At 47.7% G+C, this 14831-nt stretch overlaps 1 protein-coding gene across 2 annotated transcripts in view; it reads left to right on the forward strand.

The window, feature by feature from the left end:
* The window catches only part of slc35f3b (solute carrier family 35 member F3b), a 199726-nt gene that overhangs the window by 75725 nt on the left and 109170 nt on the right, over positions 1-14831 (forward strand). Inside the window, exon 1 of one of the 2 annotated variants that reach the window (XM_045687041.2) lies at positions 13708-14438. The exons of the other annotated variant lie outside the window; for it this stretch is intronic. Within the exon in view, the coding sequence (XP_045542997.1) occupies positions 14363-14438 (76 nt within the window). The 5' untranslated portion in view covers positions 13708-14362. Of the gene's footprint in view, positions 1-13707; positions 14439-14831 lie in introns of those variants that run through there. 2 annotated transcript variants of the gene reach the window in all.

The raw sequence follows: 14831 nt of genomic DNA on the forward strand, positions 1-14831 counted from the left end.
TAAATAGTCATATACTGTATCTGTCTGTTTGAGACAGTTGGTCTGAGGGAGTTGGTCTGAGGCTGTTTGTCTGAGGCAGTTTGTCTGAGGGAGTTGGTCTGAGGGAGTTGGTCTGAGGGAGTTGGTCTGAGGCAGTTTGTCTGAGGGAGTTGGTCTGAGGCAGTTTGTCTGAGGGAGTTGGTCTGAGGGAGTTGGTATGAGGCAGTTGGTCTGAGGGAGTTGGTCTGAGGGAGTTGGTCTGAGGGAGTTGGTCTGAGGGAGTTGGTCTGAGGCAGTTGGTATGAGGCAGTTGGTCTGAGGGAGTTGGTCTGAGGCAGTTTGTCTGAGGGAGTTGGTATGAGGCAGTTGGTCTGAGGGAGTTGGTCTGAGGCAGTTTGTCTAAGGGAGTTGGTCTGAGGGAGTTGGTCTGAGGCAGTTGGTCTGAGGGAGTTGGTATGAGGCAGTTGGTCTGAGGCAGTTTGTCTGAGGGAGTTGGTCTGAGGGAGTTGGTCTGAGGCAGTTTGTCTGAGAGAGTTGGTATGAGGCAGTTTGTCTGAGGGAGTTGGTCTGAGGGAGTTGGTCTGAGGCAGTTTGTCTGAGGGAGTTGGTCTGAGGGAGTCTGTCTTAGGGAGTCGGTCTGAGGGAGTTGGTCTGAGGGAGTTGGTCTGAGGGAGTTTGTCTGAGGGAGTTGGTCTGAGGCAGTTTGTCTGAGGGAGTTGGTCTGAGGGAGTTGGTCTGAGGCAGTTTGTCTGAGGGAGTTGGTCTGAGACAGTTTGTCTGAGGGAGTTGGTCTGAGGGAGTTTGTTTGAGGGAGTTGGTCTGAGGCGGTTTGTCTGAGGGAGTTGGTCTGAGGCAGTTTGTCTGAGGGAGTTTGTCAGAGGGAGTTTGTTTGAGGGAGTTGACTCTGAGGACGGAGGAGGAAGTAATGAGTTCTGTGATGTGATGAGGTCTTTGACCCATGACTTGCAGAGCTGGTGTTGTGCTGTTAGGCCTCACTCTGGTCTCTCTCTCTCTCTCTCTCTCTCTCTCTCTCTCTCTCTCTCCTCTCTCTTTCTCTCTCTTTTTCTCTGGTGTTGGGCCTGTCTCTGGGCTGGAACAGGAAACAGCTTTCCCTCTCACTGTTACTCACCACCAGTGATTCTCAAAGAGGCTCTGCCCAATCAGAGGATCGGATATGCTTATATTTGCCCCCTCTGAGTATGTGTGTGTGTGTGTGTGTGTGTGTGTGTGTGTGTGTGTGTGTGTGTGTGTGTGTGTGTGTGTGTGTGTGTGTGTGTGTCTGTGTGTGTGTGTGTGTGTGTGTGTGTGTCTGTGTGTGTGTGTGTGTGTGTGTGTGTGTGTGTGTGTGTGTGTGTGTGTGTGTGTGTGTGTGTGTGTGTGTGTGTGTGTGTCTGTATGTACACTACCGTTCAAAAGTTTGGGGTCACTTAGAAATGTCTTAGTTTTTGAAAGAAAAGCACATTTTTTGTCCATTAAAATAACATCAAATTTATCAGAAATACAGTATAGACATTGTTAATGTTGTAAATTACTATTGTAGCTGGAAACGGCTGATTTTTAATGGAATATCTACATATGCGTACAGAGGCCCATTATCAGCAACCATCACCCCTATGTTCCAATGGCACGTTGTTAGCTAATCCAAGTTTATCATTTTAAACGGCTAATTGATCATTAGAAAACCCTTTTGCAATTATGTTTGTACAGCTGAAAACTGTTGTTCTGATTAAAGAAGGAATAAAACTGTCCTTCTTTAGACTAGTTGAGTACCTGGAGCATCAGCATTTGTGGGTTTGATTACAGGCTCAAAATGTCCAGAAAAAAATTACTTTCTTCTGAAAATGTGTAACAATGGGTCAGTCCAGTCCGACTGGCCACCGTGCCCTAGTGTCTGGGGATTGACTTTAGAGAACATGGATTTAGGTCTGTGCATCTGACTGTTACTGAGAGAGAGAGAGCGAGAGAGAGAGAGAGAGAGAGAGAGAGAGATTGAGAGAGAGAGAGAGAGAGAGGTAGAGAGAGAGAGAGAGAGAGAGAGAGATTGAGAGAGAGAGAGAGGTAGAGAGAGAGAGAGAGAGAGAGAGAGAGGAGCTAGAGAGGTAGAGAGAGGAGGGGCTAGAGAGGTAGAGAGAGAGGAGCTAGAGAGGTAGAGAGAGAGGAGCTAGAGAGGTAGAGAGAGAGGAGCTAGAGAGGTAGAGAGAGAGAGAGAGGTAGAGAGAGGAGCTAGAGAGGTAGAGAGAGGAGGAGCTAGAGAGAAAGAGAGAGGAGGAGCTAGAGAGGTCGAGAGAGGAGGAGCTAGAGGTAGAGAGAGGAGCTAGAGAGGTAGAGAGAGGAGGAGCTAGAGTGGTAGAGAGAGAGAGAGAGAGGAGCTAGAGAGGTAGAGAGAGAGAGGTAGAGAGAGGAGCTAGAGAGGTAGAGAGAGGAGGAGAGGAGCGATAGAGAGAGAGGAGCTAGAGCGGTAGAGAGAGAGAGGTAGAGAGAGGAGCTAGCGAGGTAGAGAGAGAGAGAGGAGCTAGCGAGGTAGAGAGAGGAGGAGCTAGAGAGGTAGAGAGAGGAGGAGCTAGAGAGGTAGAGAGAGAGAGGTAGAGAGAGGAGCTAGCGAGGTAGAGAGAGAGAGAGGAGCTAGAGAGGTAGAGAGAGGAGGAGCTAGAGAGGTAGAGAGAGAGGTAGAGAGAGGAGCTAGAGAGGTAGAGAGAGGCGGAGAGGAGAGATAGAGAAAGAGGAGCTAGAGTGGTAGAGAGAGAGAGGTAGAGAGGTAGAGAAGCTAGAGAGAGAGAGGTAGAGAGAGGAGCTAGAGAGGTAGAGAGAGAGGAGAGGAGAGATAGAGACATACAAAAAGAGAGATTCCAGGAAGTGAGTCATAGACTTATATCACTGACTGAATACAAAGGAAGATCAAACCCATCCACACACAAGCCTCCAGGTGACCCACACACACACACACACACACACACACACACACACACACACACACACACACACACACACACACACACACACACACACACACACACACACACACACACACACACACACACACACACTCAGCCCCCACCTCAACACTCACCCCCCTCCCCACACTCCCCTGTTGTTTTTCCTCCTCCTCCTTGCCTCAGCATCCTTTTCCAGCACTATTCTGAGACGGTGAGAGGATACAAATATAAGAAGCACTTTTCCTTTTCATCCATGGTTATTAGCCTCACAAGGCAGACTACTTTTCATCCATGGTTATTAGCCTCACAAGGCAGACTGCTTTTCATCCATGGTTATTAGCCTCACAAGGCAGACTGCTTTTCATCCATGGTTATTAGCCTCACAAGGCAGACTGCTTTTCATCCATGGTTATTAGCCTCACAAGGCAGACTGCTTTTCATCCATGGTTATTAGCCTCACAAGGCAGACTGCTTTTCATCCATGGTTATTAGCCTCACAAGGCAGACTGCTTTTCATCCATGGTTATTAGCCTCACAAGGCAGACTGCTTTTCATCCATGGTTATTAGCCTCACAAAGCAGACTGCTTTTCATCCATGGTTATTAGCCTCACAAGGCAGACTGCTTTTCATCCATGGTTATTAGCCTCACAAGGCAGACTGCTTTTCATCCATGGTTATTAGCCTCACAAGGCAGACTGCTTTTCATCCATGGTTATTAGCCTCACAAGGCAGACTATGGGAAGTGAACCGTTTTTCTAGGTCAAAGCTACCTGAGCTACTGTATCTCCACCAGACAACATTACTACATTCTCCCTGATAAATACAGATCATATCAGATCAACAAATGAGCCATAAATGCTATAGTATAATATGTTTCAATCAATGACATGTTAACTACAAGTTAGCTAGGCATGGCTAGGCAAGGGGCAATCTGCGATTGGTACAGAACATCTGTTTGTTTTTAACTTTGAACATGTCTGATATATACCCATTGATTGTCAAAGAATAGATCTGCAGCCTGATGAGCTTGTAGTTTCATACCTCATCAGAACCCAAAATATCAGCTTGTTTTACTCTATTGTTTGGAAAGAAACACTTATAGCCTCAAAAAGCCTTAAAAAGGATAATTTTGATGTCATGGATGGTCAGTCCTGGCATCCATATCTCTGTCTATCTCTGTCTAGGAATTTGAGTGGTTACGTTTATCCAGCCATATCCCTCTGCTGTTAAACAGTGGCGGGGTGACTGCTATTGTGGTTTGAACTGCAGATTGCCCCTTTACATGCACATATATATGCCCATACAGTTGAATCAGAGATTCTAGGCTGTCCTAGACATGGAAGTAGAAAGATAATGCCCTTCCATTCCTGCCTATTTCACACTATCACCGTGGGAGGATTTTAAACCTATTAGTTCCATCTAGGGAACATTCCCTTCTGACTCCCTTTATCTGGGCGCCAGCTCCCCTGTGGGTCCGGGTCTGGGTCTGGGTCTGGGTCCGGCTGCAGGGACATAACCAACGGGGAGAGGTCTTTATGTCCACGGATAATCCTCTCAACATTTTGTGAAGCATCCAGAGAGCTAATTAGAGACCTGGCTGGGAGTGGAGCTGTCTCTGTCTCACTGGGACTCAAGAGCAGCACAGCGCAGAATAACACCTGTTTGTATCTACTGAGAGAGAGGGAGAGGGGGGAGCGAGAGAGAGAGAGAGAGAGAGAGAGAGAGAGCGAGAGAGAGAGAGGGATAATACTATACATATTCAGAGTCCTCATTGAGTGATGGCTTCCATAACTCCTGACAGCTAGTTTCCTCCTTTCTGATTAACGTCAACTTCTCCCAATCTACTGCAGCCAACCAGGGCTCACAGGGATAGGACTGAGAGCAGAGGGAGAGTGAGATGTTATTTACGGAGGAAAAACACACAAATACACTCAGACACACACACACGCACATACTTCATCATCAAATCATTTAAATGTTATTTTTCACATGCGCAGAATACAACAGGAATAGATAGACCTTACCGTGAAATGCTTACTTATAAGCCCTTAACCAACAATGTGGAGGTTATATACAGGGAGTACTGGTACCGAGTCAATGTGGAGGTTATATACAGGGAGTACTGGTAACGAGTCAATGTGGAGGTTATATACAGGGAGTACTGGTAACGAGTCAATGTGGAGGTTATATACAGGGAGTACTGGTAACGAGTCAATGTGGAGGTTATATACAGGGGGTACTGGTACCGAGTCAATGTGGAGGTTATATACAGGGAGTACTGGTACCGAGTCAATGTGGAGGTTATATACAGGGGGTACTGGTACCGAGTCAATGTGGAGGTTATATACAGGGAGTACCGGTACCGAGTCAATGTGGAGGTTATATACAGGGAGTACTGGTACCGAGTCAATGTGGAGGTTATATACAGGGGGTACTGGTACCGAGTCAATGTGGAGGTTATATACAGGGAGTACTGGTACCGAGTCAATGTGGAGGTTATATACAGAGTACTGGTACCGAGTCAATGTGGAGGTTATATACAGGGAGTACCGGTACCGAGTCAATGTGGAGGTTATATACAGAGAGTACTGGTACAGAGTCAATGTGGAGGTTATATACAGGGAGTACTGGTACCGAGTCAATGTGGAGGCAATATACAGGGAGTACTGGTACCGAGTCAATGTGGAGGTTATATACAGGGGGTACTGGTACCGAGTCAATGTGGAGGTTATATACAGGGAGTACTGGTACAGAGTCAATGTGGAGGTTATATACAGAGTACTGGTAGCGAGTCAATGTGGAGGTTATATACAGGGAGTACTGGTACCGAGTCAATGTGGAGGTTATATACAGGGAGTACTGGTACCGAGTCAATGTGGAGGTTATATACAGGGAGTACTGGTACCGAGTCAATGTGGAGGTTATATACAGGGGGTACTGGTACCGAGTCAATGTGGAGGTTATATACAGGGGGTACTGGTACCGAGTCAATGTGGAGGTTATATACAGGGAGTACCGGTACCGAGTCAATGTGGAGGTTATATACAGGGAGTACCGGTACAGAGTCAATGTGGAGGTTATATACAGGGAGTACTGGTACCAGGTCAATGTGGAGGTTATATACAGGGAGTACTGGTACCGAGTCAATGTGGAGGTCATATACAGGGAGTACTGGTACCGAGTCAATGTGGAGGTTATATACAGGGAGTACTGGTACCGAGTCAATGTGGAGGCTATATACAGGGAGTACCGGTACAGAGTCAATGTGGAGGTTATATACAGGGAGTACTGGTACAGAGTCAATGTGGAGGTTATATACAGGGAGTACTGGTACCGAGTCAATGTGGAGGTTATATACAGGGAGTACTGGTACCGAGTCAATGTGGAGGTTATATACAGAGTACTGGTACCGAGTCAATGTGGAGGTTATATACAGGGAGTACTGGTACCGAGTCAATGTGGAGGTTATATACAGAGTACTGGTACCGAGTCAATGTGGAGGTTATATACAGGGGGTACTGGTACCGAGTCAATGTGGAGGTTATATACAGGGAGTACTGGTACCGAGTCAATGTGGAGGTTATATACAGAGTACTGGTACTGAGTCAATGTGGAGGTTATATACAGGGAGTACTGGTACCGAGTCAATGTGGAGGTTATATACAGAGTACTGGTACCGAGTCAATGTGGAGGTTATATACAGGGGGTACTGGTACCGAGTCAATGTGGAGGTTATATACAGGGAGTACTGGTACCGAGTCAATGTGGAGGTTATATACAGGGAGTACTGGTACCGAGTCAATGTGGAGGCTATATACAGGGAGTACTGGTACCGAGTCAATGTGGAGGTTATATACAGGGAGTACTGGTACAGAGTCAATGTGGAGGCTATATACAGGGAGTACTGGTACCGCGTCAATGTGGAGGTTATATACAGAGAGTACTGGTACAGAGTCAATGTGGAGGTTATATACAGGGAGTACTGGTACCGAGTCAATGTGGAGGTTATATACAGGGAGTACTGGTACTGAGTCAATGTGGAGGTTATATACAGGGAGTACTGGTACCGAGTCAATGTGGAGGCAATATACAGGGAGTACTGGTACCGAGTCAATGTGGAGGTTATATACAGGGAGTACTGGTACCGAGTCAATGTGGAGGTTATATACAGGGAGTACTGGTACCAAGTCAATGTGTAGGTTATATACAGGGAGTACTGGTACCGAGTCAATGTGGAGGTCATATACAGGGATTACCGGTACAGAGTCAATGTGGAGGTTATATACAGGGAGTACTGGTACAGAGTCAATGTGGAGGTTATATACAGGGAGTACTGGTACCGAGTCAATGTGGAGGTAATATACAGGGAGTACTGGTACCAGGTCAATGTGGAGGTTATATACAGGGAGTACTGGTACCGAGTCAATGTGGAGGTTATATACAGGGAGTACTGGTACCAGGTCAATGTGGAGGTTATATACAGGGAGTACCGGTACCGAGTCAATGTGGAGGTTATATACAGGGGGTACTGGTACCGAGTCAATGTGGAGGTTATATACAGGGAGTACCGGTACCGAGTCAATGTGGAGGTTATATACAGGGAGTACTGGTACAGAGTCAATGTGGAGGCTATATACAGGGAGTACTGGTACCTAGTCAATGTGGGGGGGTACAAGTTTGTTGAGGTAATTTGTACATGTAGGTGGGGGTACAGGTTAGAGTAGGTCATTTGTACATGTAGGTGGGGGTACAGGTTAGTGGAGGTCATTTGTACATGTAGGTGGGGTACAGGTTAGTGGAGGTCATTTGTACATGTAGGTGGGGGTACAGGTTAGTCGAGGTCATTTGTACATGTAGGTGGGGGTACAGGTTAGTGGAGGTCATTTGTACATGTAGGTGGGGGTACAGGTTATTGGAGGTCATTTGTACATGTAGGTGGGGGTACAGGTTAGTGGAGGTCATTTGTACATGTAGGTGGGGGTACAGGTTAGAGGAGGTCATTTGTACATGTAGGTGGGGGTACAGGTTAGTGGAGGTCATTTGTACATGTAGATGGGGGTACAGGTTAGAGGAGGTCATTTGTACATGTAGGTGGGGGTACAGGTTAGTGGAGGTCATTTATACATGTAGGTGGGGTACAGGTTAGAGGAGGTCATTTGTACATGTAGATGGGGGTACAGGTTAGTGGAGGTCATTTGTACATGTAGGTGGGGGTACAGGTTAGTGGAGGTCATTTGTACATGTAGGTGGGGGTACAGGTTAGTGGAGGTCATTTATACATGTAGGTGGGGTACAGGTTAAAGGAGGTCATTTGTACATGTAGATGGGGGTACAGGTTAGTGGAGGTCATTTGTACATGTAGGTGGGGGTACAGGTTAGTGGAGGTCATTTGTACATGTAGGTGGGGGTACAGGTTAGAGGAGGTCATTTGTACATGTAGGTGGGGGTACAGGTTAGAGGAGGTCATTTGTACATGTAGGTGGGGGTACAGGTTAGTGGAGGTCATTTGTACATGTAAGTGGGGGTACAGGTTAGTGGAGGTCATTTGTACATGTAGGTGAGGGTACAAGTTAGAGGAGGTCATTTGTACATGTAGGTGGGGGTACAGGTTAGTGGAGGTCATTTGTACATGTAGGTGGGGGTACAGGTTAGAGGAGGTCATTTGTACATGTAGGTGGGGGTACAGGTTAGAGGAGGTCATTTGTACATGTAGGTGGGGGTACAGGTTAGAGGAGGTCATTTGTACATGTAGGTGGGGGTACAGGTTAGAGGAGGTCATTTGTACATGTAGGTGGGGGTACAGGTTAGTGGAGGTCATTTGTACATGTAGGTGGGGGTACAGGTTAGTGGAGGTCATTTGTACATGTAGGTGGGGGTAAGACATTATAGCTCAAAGAAATAAGAGCAGAGGGGAAATTAAATGTTATCTTGGTAGGCAACAGTCTGTCTGTCTGTCTGTCTGTCTGTCTGTCTGTCTGTCTGTCTGTCTGTCTATCTGTCTGTCTGTCCCGTTGGAGAGAGAGCTGGTTTCTGATTGTATTAATGACCTCACAAGACACCCCTGGGAGTGAAGCTGCATGGAGAAAACCAATTACAGCAATCACTAGTCCCTTTTAATGAAATGAACAAGACGTGATGCTCGACAGGCCTGCATCCCAAAGGGACCCTATTCCCTAGCTAGTACACTACTTTTGAGCAGAGCGCTATGGGGCCTGGTCAAAAGTAGTGCAGTTTATAGGGAATAGGGTGGCATTTGGGAGACAGCCCAGCTTTTATATTGATCTTTACACGATCTGAGCTATTGCATGTGAAACAGTTACACACTGTTTTAGAAGTCAGTGATGTATTGTATATGAGTGTAAATGCTGTGGACAATGCTGATCTATAGTAGGAGTCTGTAATCTGTTCTACAGCCCATTCACCCTGCTACTGGAATGGGTGTAAACAGGGTCACACTCCACCAGATAAACATTGTTCTATGGAAAAACTCTGCTGTTTTCTCATGGGGTCTTTCTGTCAAAAACACAGTGCAGGATCAGTTTTACACACACATGCAGGCATGAGCATGAACGCAGACACACATGCAGGCATGAGCATGAACGCAGACACACATGCAGGCATGAGCATGAACGCAGACACACATGCAGGCATGAGCATGAACGCAGACACACATATACACACACAATAACATCCCGACCTGCCACACCTGTAGCCTGCAGGATGATGACGCGTGTGACTCTCTCTGATTGGTTCCTGACGGTGTTTATAGTGTGTTTACATTATCCATCAAACATCCTGTGCAGATCTCTCTCCCTCTCCTCCCTCTCTCTCTTCCATCTCCTCTCTCACACTCTTTTTTGTAGTAATCACCTCTTTCATTCTCTCTCTTTCTCTCTTCCCTCTCTTTCTTTCTCCCTCTTTCTTTCTCCCCCTCCCTCTCTTTCTCTCTCTATCTCTCTCTCTCTCTCTCTCTTCCTCTCTCTCACTTTTCTCCCCCCACTCCCTCTCTCTCTCCTCATCCATCTCCCTCTTTTTCTCTCTCCCTCCCTCTCTCTCTCTTCCCCTCTCACCCCTCCTTTCCCTCTCTCTATCTCCTCATCCATCAGCTCTCATTCTCTGTTTCTGTCTCTTCCCTCTAACCCAAACACAGACCCTGACACTGACGCACGGGGAGCAGTGGAAAATGGTAGAAACTGTCCAATCAATTATATTAGTGGGAACAACTGGTAAAGAGAGGACTGGGGAAGAGAGGACTGGGGAAGAGGGGACTGGGGAAGAGGGGACTGGGGGAAGAGAGGACTGGGGGAAGAGAGGACTGGGGGGAGAGAGGACTGGGGGAAGAGGGGACTGGGGGAAGAGAGGACTGGGGAAGAGGGGACTGGGGGAAGAGAGGACTGGGGGAAGAGAGGACTGGGGGGAGAGAGGACTGGGGGAAGAGAGGACTGGGGGAAGAGGGGACTGGGGGAAGAGGGAACTGGGGGAAGAGAGGACTGGGGGGAGAGAGGACTGGGGGAAGAGAGGACTGGGGGAAGAGGGGACTGGGGGAAGAGAGGACTGGGGGAAGAGAGGACTGGTAAAGAGAGGACTGGGGGAATAGAGGACTGGGGGAAGAGGGGACTGGTAAAGAGAGGACTGGGGGAATAGAGGACTGGGGGAAGAGGGGACTGGGGGAAGAGGGGACTGGGGAAGAGGGGACTGGGGGAAGAGGGGACTGGGGGAAGAGGGACTGGGGGAAGAGAGGACTGGGGGAAGAGAGGACTGGGGAAGAGAGGACTGGTAAAGAGAGGACTGGGGGAATAGAGGACTGGGGGAAGAGAGGACTGGGGAAGAGGGGACTGGGGGAAGAGAGGACTGGGGAAGAGAGGACTGGGGGAAGAGAGGACTGGGGGAAGAGGGAACTGGGGGAAGAGAGGACTGGTAAAGAGAGGACTGGGGGAAGAGAGGACTGGGGGAAGAGGGGACTGGGGGAAGAGGGGACTGGGGGAAGAGGGGACTGGGGGAAGAGGGGACTGGGGGGAGAGGGAACTGGGGGAAGAGGGGACTGGGGGAAGAGGGGACTGGGGGAAGAGAGGACTGGGGAAGAGAGGACTGGGGGAATAGAGGACTGGGGGAAGAGAGGACTGGGGAAGAGGGGACTGGGGGAAGAGAGGACTGGGGAAGAGAGGACTGGGGGAAGAGGGGACTGGGGAAGAGGGGACTGGGGAAGAGGGGACTGGGGAAGAGGGGACTGGGGAAGAGAGGACTGGGGAAGAGGGGACTGGGGAAGAGGGGACTGGGGGAAGAGGGGACTGGGGGAAGAGAGGACTGGGGAAGAGAGGACTGGGGGAAGAGAGGACTGGGGAAGAGAGGACTGGGGGAAGAGAGGACTGGGGAAGAGGGGACTGGGGAAGAGGGGACTAGGGGAAGAGGGGACTGGGGGAAGAGGGGACTGGGGAAGAGAGGACTGGGGAAGAGGGGACTGGGGAAGAGGGGACTGGGGGAAGAGAGGACTGGGGAAGAGAGGACTGGGGGAAGAGGGGACTGAGGGAAGAGGGGACTGGGGGAAGAGGGAACTGGGGGAAGAGAGGACTGGGGGAAGAGAGACTGGGGGAAGAGAGGACTGGGGGAAGAGGGTTTGGAAAGGAACATGCTCTTCATGCACTAAGGACTCTTCCAGTCGTGTAGGAAATGGTGAAATGGTGTGTAAGAAAGGCAACAGTGAACAGTAGTTACAGTAGTTAGTAGAGCGAGAGATTCATTTCCTTGAACCTCTAGCCTGGCACTTTGTGAAAACTTTGTGTCTAGTGACAGTCTCTTCAAAAAAAATGTTAGGACACGTGAGATTTGATTCTGGGTTCCAAGGTAAGTGAGTTGGGAGAGAGAGAGGATTGGGGAAGGAGGGGGTTAGAGTGTCTGATGTGTTTTTGTAGAGGGCTGCGTATCTCCGTCCCAAATGGCATTCTGTTCCCTATATAGTGCACTACTTTTGACCAGGACCCATAGGGGGAAGAAGGGAGGAATTAAACAAATCTATTGATCGAGCTTCAAGGTCCAGATTTGAATTTGAGGAATATAGGGTGCCATTTGGGACACAACCCCGTGTCCTAGTTATCAGATCAGGGATTCTAGCCTGTACAACCCCTTGTCCTAGTTATCAGATCAGGGATTCTAGCCTGTACAACCCCTTGTCCTAGTTATCAGATCAGGGATTCTAGCCTGTACAACCCCTTGTCCTAGTTATCAGATCAGGGATTCTAGCCTGTACAACCCCTTGTCCTAGTTATCAGATCAGGGATTCTAGCCTGTACAACCCCTTGTCCTAGTTATCAGATCAGGGATTCTAGCCTGTACAACCCCTTGTCCTAGTTATCAGATCAGGGGATATGAGCCTGTAGAATCTAGTGAAGAGGAAGAGTCTAGCCAGTGAATTATTCAGAGTGCCTTCTTTTAGTCATGTACACACTCCCCCAACAGATTTTACACACACGCACACGCACGTGCACACAGACACACAACCATACACACATAGCCACACGCACACACACCACACAGACGTTATCCTCAGTCACTTCTACCTGCCCTGGGGAGAATGATGCCTGTCTGTCGTTGTGAAGGGTGTGTCAGTCATTGTATCCTCCAGTGGGTTTAGGAAGAGCATTATGAAAGATAATGGGTGGAGGTGGAGTGGCTATCAGCAGGGTATTGATCAAACATGTTGAGGAACAACAAGGATAATATTCAAACTTAGATTCTAACGTTTAATATAGGCTAAGTACAATTTGATTGATTGGATTTATAAGGTGTTGCTATTTAGGCAATGCCTTGTAAACAAAATGCTTCTTTGGCAACTTCAATAGACCCTACTACTAGTAATAACACAATGTTATAATGGCAGGTGTATTTTTCAACCAGAGCAAAAGACAAACGAATTCCAGTGGGATAATATAAATCACTATTATGTGGTTTTATTTTCTCACACTGTGTAAAATCTGTGTACTGGATCAAATCTGCTGCTTAAACAGCCTGGTCTCATAGACTAGATGTAACATATTAAATGTAAATCCGGAACACTCAAATTAGTATGATGTGTTATGTTTGGTATGGTTACATCAGATAGAAGGTTACTTAGGGCAAAAAGGAAAGTAGGGTGGTTGGTCGGGCGTTTAACACGAATGTCTAGCAACCCAAAAGTTGTGAGTTCAAATCTCATCACAGACAATTTTAGCAAATTAGCAACTTTTCAACTACTTACTACTTTTGAGCTACTTTGCAACTACTTAGCATGTTAGATAACCCTAATCATAACCCTAATCATAACCCTAACCTTAACTCTTTTAGCTAACCCTTCCCCTAACCTTAACCCTTTAACCTAACTCTAAATTGAACCCTAATCTTAACCCTAACCCCAGCTAACATTAGCCAGCTAGCTAACATTCATCTCCTAGCCACCTAGCTAGAATTTGTAACATATCATACGTTTATCAAATTCGTAACATATAGTATGTTTGGCAAATTCATAGCATATTGATTGTACATTTTGTAAATTCGTAACATATAATATGAATTGTAATTCGTAACATATCATACGGAATTGTTGATGGACATCCACAAATTAATACAAACCATATACGAAAAGTAAAATATCATACTAGATGACGTGTCCTAGATTTACATACAGAATAATACGAAATGCTCTGAGACCAGTTTGGCGAAAATTTTATTTTTCCAAGACTTTCTATTGAGGAGGAAAACTGCCTCCCCGTGCAAGCCTTGTGTCTTCATATAACCCTTGAATAGGACGGATAGGCTACAGTATATTTTCCCTCTACATCAGCCCCAGTCGCATCAGATCACTCACACTATCCCTGCCACTCCAATGCAAGCAGTTTCACCGCTGCCCGCCGTGATCGATCCTTCCTCATATCTCCAAGCTGCAACCAGCTCTGAGTCACCAACCACCTGCCTCCGGGAACCGCGCTTCGGGAGGTCTGGTGGGCTGGCAGCGGGCACGGCACGTCTGGCTCTGGACGGACAGAGGGGCCGGGGGAGGAGAGATAATGCAAGTGAGGGAGATGGTGGATGCCTGCGGCACGCGTGACGTGGCAAATTGCAGCATTTGCCTCTACTGTTTTACATGTGAAGAGAGAGAGAAAGAGCTCAGCCTCACGCTCTGGCAGGATACTGCAGAACCGGGGAAGGGAGGGAGGGAATGAGGGAGGGAATGAGGGAGGGGAATCGAATCAGAAGAAAGAAAAGCGACTGAGGGAGAGTTGAGGAACGGAGGGGCACAAGGTGGATCCACGAGAGAGGACGAGAGAGGTAGCGGGAAACTGCTGATCCGACGTTTAGAGAAGAGTAAAGACAAGAAGCATCAAAAGTCCCACAGTCAGTCACAGAAGAGATTGGTACCACACCAGATTCAGGGATGTAGCCGAAGAGGGGAGAGCTCAGCCTTTCCGAGCTCGTCACTATGAAGAAACATTCCGCCAGGGTTGCCCCGCTGTCCGCTTGCAACAGCCCGGTGCTCACTTTAACAAAAGTCAAAGGTAGGGAGAACTCCGTTCTGTGACTTGACTTCGGTCTTGCTTAAAGCCCGATTTGGTATTCGTCCACCTAATATTTGTAGCCTATTTTACATTCACCCTTGAAACCTAAATATTGTAGTGTCCAAGGTTAGACTTGTAAATCAACCAGAAAATAGACATAGCCTATAAGTTTGGCGTTGTGTGACTGTGGCAGAGAAACTTGGGCCAGTCAGGGGTGATGAATGGTGTTGGTGAAAGAGTTTTCTGCTTTGAGGCACCGATTAACTTTCAGAAATGTACCGTTGCGTGTCAAAACGCTTCGGATTACCAACGGAATGAACCGCCCTTCGCGGCAATTACGGATGCGTTCGGGAAGAATTTATCTTAATAGACCATCAACGCTTCTAATTACAC

Source organism: Salmo salar, chromosome 01 (assembly GCF_965601325.2).
Source record: "Salmo salar chromosome 01, fSalSal1, whole genome shotgun sequence".
In the NCBI taxonomy this organism is placed as follows: domain Eukaryota; kingdom Metazoa; phylum Chordata; class Actinopteri; order Salmoniformes; family Salmonidae; genus Salmo; species Salmo salar.